The sequence below is a fragment of the Sabethes cyaneus genome, chromosome 2, assembly GCF_943734655.1.
Source record: "Sabethes cyaneus chromosome 2, idSabCyanKW18_F2, whole genome shotgun sequence".
NCBI classification, from domain to species: domain Eukaryota; kingdom Metazoa; phylum Arthropoda; class Insecta; order Diptera; family Culicidae; genus Sabethes; species Sabethes cyaneus.
Genome location: NC_071354.1, coordinates 27,614,159 through 27,623,940, shown reverse-complemented (window position 1 = coordinate 27,623,940; position 9,782 = coordinate 27,614,159). Strand labels below are relative to the sequence as shown.

The 9,782-nt window shown below is 42.0% G+C and overlaps 1 protein-coding gene across 1 annotated transcript; it reads right to left on the bottom strand.

The window, feature by feature from the left end:
- Nucleotides 1-709: 709 nt before the first annotated feature.
- LOC128738534 (uncharacterized) lies at nt 710-2,379 on the bottom strand. The gene is made up of 2 exons (XM_053833746.1): nt 2,350-2,379; nt 710-2,284 (listed from the first exon to the last, which is right to left on the bottom strand). The coding sequence occupies exons 1-2, from the start codon at nt 2,377-2,379 to the stop codon at nt 710-712; spliced, it is 1,605 nt and encodes a 534-aa protein (XP_053689721.1).
- Nucleotides 2,380-9,782: the final 7,403 nt, after the last annotated feature.

Sequence of the window (9,782 nt, the reverse complement as noted above, 5' to 3'; positions counted from 1 at the left end):
TCGAGCATCTGGGAGTAATGATAGATGAAGAAACGCAAGAGAAATCCAGAAGCTGACGGCGGGAGTCGGTGGTCAAATGGCAGCAAGAATGGGACACGGCATAGAACGATAAATGGACGCACCGACTCATACCGGTCAAGTCGAGACCCAATTTCTCTCGGGTCACGGTTGCTTCAGACAGATCGGATACCTGGAGAATGAAGAATGGAGTGTATTTTGAAAGACGACCATACGGTGATTGAAAGGTAGAAGCAGCACTACGATGAACACCTGAATGGCGTGCAGGCGAAAAACTATTAAAGTGAAGAAAGCGACAACGGGGATGTGCTTCTAGCAGCTAAAGAACCAGCCAAACTGGAACCAGACAAGTTGACCATTTATTTGCTTCACACAACGCGAATGCTATCCGCAAAATATTTAAGGCGGTGAAATATTGTTGCACTATAAGTAGATTAAAACGCTAAGCAGAGAGAAGTACAGTTAGGTCACCCAGCTTGATAAATCATACGATATTGGCGCTTCACAAGACGATGTTACTCGAACAGCGAATGTTACGGGAGTCTCAAAATTTACGAAACAAAAGTTACGGAGAACAATTCCTTTCCCAATGAAAGCTTCAAATTTCAACGTTTAGCATCAACAAAATTTTATTAACGATAAAATCTGAAAACCTCTCCCTTCGCAAAATCAATAAATCTTTCCATTCCCCTTAACGATAACTAAGCCACATCTCCGGACAAGGCAACTGCCCACGTACCATGCAATCCTCGAAGCGAACATCCTTCAGCTTGGGAAAGCGCTCGCGCAGCCCGTCGAAGTACTGCGTATCCAGCTGGCAGAACTTGAACAGGATCACTTCCAACTCGCTGAGCCCGGGCGGACAACGGCTGAACACATCCCGCCGCAGGTAGCCCTTGAGCAGTTCCAGCTTGCGCAGCTGGCCCAGGTAGGCCAGCTTGCGGAATGTGCGCGAAGAAACGTCCGCGTAGTCCAGAAAGTACAGCCGCAGTTCGCGCAGCTGCTGGATGTACATCGAGATGATGTCGATCACTTCCGGTGCCTGCGAGGAGTACGACCCGATTGTCAGACATTTCAGATTAACAAACTTACAGAACGAGTGCGTGGAATCCTTGTAGATTTCCAGGTGGAGATTTTCCAACCTGGGCAGGTAGACGTTGTGAAAGGAGATCTCGTGCGAGGAATAAATATTCGGCAGAGCAAGTATCTTAAGATTCGGTAACAGTGATAGTCTATCCAGAACGGCGCAGTTGATGACTTTCAGATGATCTATTTTGAGCTCTACTAGATTGCGCGATGTTTCGCAGATGGCGAGAAAAATGTTTTCCGCCGTGTACTTTTCCTCCAGAATCAGTTTCTCGAGCTTATCCAGGTGTCGGAAGAAACGTAGCTTGAGCCCCGGTCGGTTTGAGCTGACGGGAATGGGAAAGCTGAATTCGTTCATGATCCCCCTGCTTAGTTTAAGTACTTTCAGACGATCCAGTGTTAGGGCGTAGATTTCCTTTTCGCCGCAATTAGCTGTCGAGCAGTCTAGCTGCAATTGTAGCGTTATGAGATTTTCAGCAACGCTTTCGATAATGCTCGCTATTCCCGGTTGTAGACTGACATTCAATGAATTCAGCTTCGGTAGCTTGATTTGCTCCGGAATAACCGACTTCAGTTCAACGTGTGTGATGGTTGGGCTCTCTATAATTATGCATGGTCTAATCTGATCGCCACACTGTAGTCTACGCTGCGGATCGTAAATTAGATGGAAACTCTTCAACCTTATCATATTTCTAATGGCACTATTCAGTATCGTAATGAGAACATTTAAATTTGAGGAAAGAATAATTTTCAACAGTTCCACCCGCTCTAAGCCGCTTGGTCTCAGTAGATTCAGAATGACGTTGAAAACGTTGTCTGTAAATTCACTTCGATTGTCGCAGACGAACGTTATGTTGCTGTAGTGTCGACAGGATCGTCTTAGCACGAGAGACATTTGGCGCAGCTCGCATTTGGACTTGACCTTTCCCATCCGACAGCGTTGGTACAGCGAGCAAGGAAAGGAACTTGGTACGGAGACCCGAGACGATCGCCCGTCACCCGTCACCAGTGTGCCATTTGACTTGACCAGCTTGGACTGGTCCGATCGGTGCAGGTTAATCTTAAGCATGAACCGTCGGATGTAGCTGTCGGAAAAGATGATGTGACACCAGCGACGGCAGGTAAGGGAAGCATTCTTTAAATCTGCCACACTGAGATAGTCGAATATCATACAGCAAATCTAGAAAATCGAGGTAGAGTTGGTGTGAACTGGACAATAAAAGCTGGAAAATCAATGTAACTTACCTCAAAGGGTAGGAACTCGTAGTCGGACATTTCTTACAATCTATAGCAGAAGAATCAAACAGCCAAAGTTGAGAGACATGCTAAGCAATGTCTTTAATGGTATGAAATCTACATTTCACGTAATTTAAACAGCCGAATCAGAATTGAACTAGCTTTTTTCAATTAAACTCTCTAGCAAAGGGTGAGGTTTCAAGTATTTAGGAGATAAATAAACAACAGTTTGTAAATCGCAGATTGTTGCAGCTGCGAAGGAGCAGCAATTGACATCCCAACCGGAACATGCGCAGAATGGCTCACTGATCGAAAGGGGTTCCGCTTTGTTTGAAGTGATTCTTCCGAAGTAACAATCGGTAGAAGGGTAAAGGAAACTTTAAAATACCCGTTATAGCTCATGTTTTCTACCAGAAATTGCTTCACCAAAAAAGCTTTTCCAATGTCTAAAGGTGATATACGCATTACTAAATAGTTCTCCATTTATCTACCGACTTATTTCAAGATGTACTTACATCATATTTTGTTAATGATATTGAAAATTTGATTCAGCTTCTACATAATTTTTGAGCAACATGCATCTTCATCAGAGTTTCAGTTTTCAATTGCGCACAGCTCCCAATTTCGATCCCTGAACTGAACCGAAATTGTCGATTTTTAGAAAATTTAATCAAAAACTGTAGTCAATGAGCATAATCAGACGCTGATGTTAATGTACTATTGTGTCAATTGTTAACGTTCGTTAACAACGTCTACGTGCCCCATCTTATCTTCAAAAAATATTATGACACATTAATTTCTGAAACCCAGCATTTCTTAAGTTAATTTGCCACTATTTTTACAATAGGTAAATTTATTGCGTAGAATAGTTCTAATTTTAAGTCCAGTTATAAATTGAATTTCAAGTCTCAATTTTTATCGGTTGTTTTTACAATCGACGGAGGAGACAGTAGAAGAAAGTAATGAAACAAAGATGTTTATGGTAACAGAGAGCAACAAGACGTGAAGGGGAAAGAGCAAAACATTAGGAAAGGTCTTTGAAGCAACGCTTATTGAGTATGTGATTCGTTTCTCTTTACCCAAGCTGGGGGATCCGTGGATCGAACCAAGCTATAATGGGAAGCCAATTATAAAAGGATTCAAACCCAACTTTTCCCCCAGCCCCTGTGAATTAGTGAATCTCTGAACCATAACGGAGTGGATCTGATTTCATGTCCAATTTTAAGTCCAGTTTCGAGTTCAATCCCAAATACAATTTCAAGTGCATTTAAAATCCAATATATATCCAATTTCAAATCTAATTTCGATTCCAACTTTCAGTTCAATTTCAAGTGTAAGCTCTAATTTCAACTTTGATTTTAAGTCCAATTTCGAGTCCGTTTCCATGTGCCATTGAGATAAAACGAGAAAAGAAAAAAGAGAAAAAAAATTGACATGAAAAACTAAAGAAAAATTGTGTCACAATGGGAGGGAAAACGGGTTAAAAAAAAAGAAAAAAGTGGAACAGAAGGAAACAGGAGAACAAAGGAAAAACGCGACAAAAAAAGGAGACTAGACAGACAAAGAGGGAGAACAAGGAAAACGAAAAATAAAATGAGAACAAACTGGACGAGAGACACGAAATAAAAAAGGAAAAAAAAATCGAAATATAAAACGAGGAAAAGAAAAAGAGAAAATACGTGAGCGAGGAAATAAGCGAATGAACGAGAACAGAAAAAGATTAAAATAGAGAGAAAAAATAAAAACTAGATAAAACGAAAACCACAATATGACAGAAATGGAGGAAAAGCGGGACATAATAAGGGGAAGAACAGAAGAGACGGAAGAGAATAGGAGTTCATTTTAATTTTAACCAGTTGGTCAATCACCACGCCGAATAGGAGATAATGGGGCAATGGGAACACAAAACAACGAGACTGGAAAAGAGGAAAAACGGCAACGGGTAGAAAGAAGACGAAAAGTAGAACAGAAAAGAGAAAGACAAGAGGAATTAGGGCCAGGAAGAGTCAGGAAACGAAGAAAAAGTAAAAGAGCAAGCAGAAAAAAAAGGAAAATTTAGATAAATACAGGGGAGACGGGATAGATAGAGAAAAGAAATGTGACAGGAAAGAAGAAAAAACTGGAAAGAAACCAAGACAAATTAAAAGGTAAAAGAAGAATCGGATAGGTCAAACGGGATAAAAAAGAAGAAATATAGGACAAATTGGGAATGAGAAATGGAAATTGGATGGGAAAATGAGACAGAAATCGAAGAAAAGAAAAACAAGGAAAACAGGCCAAAGAAAAAAGGAACTGTAAAGAAAAAGACGAAAAACGAGAGATTCAAAACCGGAGAGCAAAGGGTAAAAGGAAACCACCAAAAACAGAGTAAACGTATCAAAAAAGAAGAAAAAACGGGACATTTGAAAGAGCAAAAACATAACAATCGAAGACGAAATACGAGATGGAGGAGAGTTTGAAAAAGACGAAAGCTGGAAACGAGATAAAGAAAAAAGCGAAGTGGAACACGAGAAAGAAAATTACAAAATAATGAGTGTAAAGCAAGAGGAACAACAGCACTGAAAATTAGAAAAAAATGGACAAAAGACGAAAAACGGAACGGAAGAATGAAACAGAGAATAAGGGACAGAAAAAAATAAAAAGAAGAGAAATAGAAAAACGTGAGAGTAAAAACCAAGAATACGGTACAGAAAAGAAGAAGAAACGGAGCAAAGTAGAAAAAACGGAATTGGAAAATAGAAATAAAGAAACGTCATGCGACGCTTCTTTTAACTAAGGTGGTAAATTTTGTAGGAGTGTTAGGCCATTACAAATATTTTTTTTTTGTCCTTTCGCTGTTGGACCACTGAAGGGGGAGGGAGGGGGAAAGAAAACAAAGAGATTTTTTGAATCGAGCAAAAAAAGGGTTTTAAGCATTTTTACTTAAAGTTTAAACGTGAAAACCGAATCTATTCTTGCTTTTAAAATACACGCTATTATTTTCCATGCAAAAATCTACGAAAAATAAAAAAATTCAGTACTTAGCGGTTACTTGGGCAGTTCAACTGGCGTTGCACTATTCTTACAAAGCCACATATGTGAGTGTAATTCATAGATTGGCGGTTTAATTCTCACCAAAGAAGAAAAATCACAAAAAAGCAAACATCAACAGAGGATAAGGATAACAGAGAGGGGAAATAAAAAAAGACGAACATATATTTTTACCATTTTTTATGCTTAGCGACTAATCGTTACGCAACAGGCGTTACGTTTTGTATTCCTCCAAGCTCTAATGAGGCTCTATATTTCACCTAAACCGGCTTTTTAACAGCATTTTGTAAGCATATAGATCAAGGTTGCACAATGAGGTGTGCACCACAGGCTAATAAAAAGCTAGATTTCTGCTTCTTTAAGTGCTCACTGGTTACTTGGGTAATTCCCACGTACCATTCACTTCATGGGACTTAATTTTGTCTTCCATTGCTGCTAGCCAATCCACCTTATCATACCTGGTTCGCAGTTCCCGAATATTGATGGGATCAGTTTCGATGTCCTGAATCAGATGCATCTCCTCACAAAACTGCTTCGCTGGTACACCAATATTACGGCGCGATGATCTTCGTGGAATCCCGATGGCTAACTCCTCCTCACTTGACGTCTTTTCGTAACGTGAAGACTCCTCCTGTCCCCCTGCAAGCTCGTCGAAAGATTCTTCTGGCATTACAGGAACATCATCCTCCCGAGGTCCAAAATTTACGTCCAGAAAATTTGGAATTCCTTGTTGCTCTTGGACTATTCCTTGAGAAATTTCGCTGCCAACAAACTTTGTATCTCTACTCACAATAATCGAGTTTTTGGCTGTATCGAGGAAGCGATAACCCTTTGCCGCTTTCATCGTATCCGACGAATTTCATCTTACCTGCCTTCATGTCACACTTCTGCCGCCTTTCTTTCGAAACGTGGACAAAAGCTTCGCTTCTGAAAACCTGAAGATTTTTGTAGCAAGGACGCTTATCTAGCTACAGTTCATATGGAGTTCTGTCCGCTGCCACTGTCGGCAAGCGGTTTTGCAAAAAGATTAGCTGTAACTATCGCTTCACTCCAATACTTTTTGCTCATTTTAGCCTCCGCTAGCAAACACCGCATCATATCGTTCAAACTGTGATTTTTGCGTTCAGCAACACCATTTTGTTGGGGACTATATGGCATTGTCAGTAGCAAAAGGATACCGTTACCTCGCAGAAACTGCTGCAGTGATTTCCCTGAATACGTCAATCATCGTCATAAAGTACCTGTTGCCTCTGGGAGTTGGCATCTTCATAGGCCCGCACAAATCCGTGTGAATCAATTCCAGTATAGGGTGATTTATATATTTTGGACAGGCGTTACGCGTACTCTATTGTGCGTACGAATGCTCGTTGATTACTTCATCACCTGACGCTAATGGAGACGCCCAACGAAGGTAGCGTTCGAATAAAGGAAGTTAAGTACAATGCAAGTACAAGAATTCCTCTCCACTGTAGTACTCGATCCTAGACGACCCGTCACCAAATTGTTGAGCGTCTCGACACACGCAAGTCGGTTTCAACGTGGTTGAGTCATTCCTGGTGCCGGTGGGGTTCATGAAACGAACAGATTTTGCTGCACAGTCCACCGGCAGCCTTGCGACGCGGCCAGTCCACCGTAGTCTCCCAACTTGCACCAGGTGTACGATGGGAATTTCTCCAAGTAGCGCGCGGTGCATACGCCTGCGCCAATCTTCGCTTTCCGTTTGTGCTGCACCAAAAACAGTCCGCAACACCTTTCGTTTAAATACGGCAAGCGCACGTATGTCTTTCGTAAGCCAAATTACAGCCTGAAGTTCGTAGAGGACTACCGGTCTGTACAGCGTATTGTACATCATCAATTTTGAGCGGCGGCGTATGCTCGTTGACCGAAGCGTCTGGCGGAGGAAAGGTAGGCTCGACATCCAGCCTGAGTGCGTCGTTGAACCTCCTCACTCGTATTATTGTCAGCGGTGACCAGAGATATAATCAACCACTTCCAGTTCATCGCCGTCCGTGGAAGGCGAACGTAGTTTTCTCTGGAATATCTTCCTACCATATATTTGGTGTTTGACACATTGATTTGTAACCCAATCCTCCTAGCCTCCGTTTTTAGTCTGACGTAAATTGCCTCCGCCTTCTCAAGGGTTCTAGTAATAATGTCGACGTCTTCTGCGAAGGCTAAGAGTTGGCTACTTTTGCCGAAGATCGTTCCTTTCGTTTCGATGCCCGCTCGCCGGATCACATCTTGAATAGCGATTGTTGAATAATATACAGTCCATCCCTTTGCCGCAACTCTCTGCGCGATTCGAAAGGACTCGAGCGTGGCCCCAAAACACGCACGTTGCCACCGGTCTAGTTGAAGAAATGACGTTTTAGCCTCAACATACACGTCCTCTCGTTGATCGCTTTCCATGCCATCACGCGATCGTTCGTTCGTCACTCCATCGCTCTGGTAAAATTGGGCCTTGCCGCCAACGACCCTCCGCACTTTCTCACCTTTACCACAGAGAACAGACATCCAAGCGAAAGGTCCCCACTTGGATAAAACTTATGTCAAATTAGTTGGGAAACTATAGTGATGGTGTCGCTAAAGGCGCATAAAATTCTACACTAAACTCACAACAGCTAGCTTCTGGCGCTAGCATAACGCTATAGTCCATATATACTAGCGCCAGAAGAGCCAAAGGTTGTCAGTGTGCAAATCAAAAGAATCATTTAGTTGGGAAACTATAGTGGTGGTGTCGCTAGCATATTAGGTGATTTTAATTTGAAATTTTATCCAAGAATTCGCGAAAAATTTGTTCCTGAATGGATGTCTGTTCTCTGTGCCTTTACGGTTAGTCTTCTGAGAGCCACGATGCCGAGCTTTCGAGGTTCTAGCTATGTCCATTCTATGTCCTTATTTCGTCGCCTTTGTCCATGCCGAATGTTCCGAATCAATTTTTTGGATTTTTTGTAGTAAGGTGGCTATGTATGTTGCCTTACTACCCAGGTAACCAATAAGCATTAAAATAAGCAGTAAATCAGTCGTTTATTAGCATCCCTGGCGTTTTATACTGCAGGTTGTCGTTTATCAGCTTTTTGACTGCATAACTGTTGCAAATTGGCATCCAAAATTCTATTTAAATTCTTCTTGTTGGTAACTAGCTGCAAATAAGCATTGTCAGCACTATAAGAGGGCTAGCAGTAAAGTAGCCGCATATTTTGCCAAAATAGCATTTAAGTAGCATTTAAGGTAACTTAAATGCTTATTGGCTTGCTTTTAAATTGCATTGGAAATGCTTATTGGTTACCTGGGTAGGGTCACACGACCGAGCGTTGTGATGGGGCTGCCATTTTAGGTGTAGTGTCGAGACAACAGGTTTCTTAATTCAGTCCCCGTCTTCGGATCAAACGCTGTCGTGAGTCGCTCCTAACCTAGGGATGAGAAATTGTCAAGCCACTCGAAAGGTGCCCGTGATAAGCGAACAAACGCTCAAGACCTATAAGGCTATTCAACTTTCAACGTTTCTACACTCAGCATTCACATGAGTGCCTCCTTCTCTGTCGGTATACGACCTTAGTTTCCACCGTGGTTGGTTACCCGATCTCCGCTAAGGTTGCTTGTATTCCGGATGGTGCCACAAGGAGGCAAATTCACACTCGTTTATGATATGACTCTTCAGATCTCGGCAGATTGCCCTTACGCGATCTGTTGAGCTTATCATAAAGCAATGCGTGCATGTCATGTGTTTCGCAGTCTCGTTCTTCGCTAGTTCTCGTACGGCGTTGCAGCAACTTAACCTCATTCGTATCCTCCACTAACGGCTTGCATTCGTCATAAAACAAGTCATTTCTTCCGTTCACAGCCGTCCGTCGTACCTAGCTGTGCTACGGATTTCCTTTCAGCCAGCATCGAAAGTAGCTGCACTGATAGGGCTGCCTTCATCTACTCCAACGGACTCAACTCAGTTCCAGAATTTGTAGTTTCGCAGAGTTGTTTAACCTAAAGGGCCAAAAAGAATGCTACGTCAACGCGTCCGTCAGCGTTATTCTGACAGTTTTCCCACTTTTCCCATGGGTTTGCTGTCTCCTCGATGCACCGCCATCTTGGATATAGATTTCTGGAAAATTGTTTCGTTCAGTCGTTGGATGTCAGTTAGACGCGGTTCGAGCCGCTCCTTCATGATATAAAGCAGACCAGACCGTTATGCTATAGTTCTCGCATCATCTTTCGTTGATATTGTCAGATGATTTCAATAGGTTTACCTTGATAAAAGTAGAAATAGCAAAAAAAAAAATCGGTTGCTAAAATCGTGACTATTTGTATTACAACTTTTCATCTCCGTTTGACTAAAACTGTATCCTCCAAATAATGATGAAAACGTTCCAAAAGACACGTTGGGTTAACAGTAAAACAAAACATCTTTGGTCGTG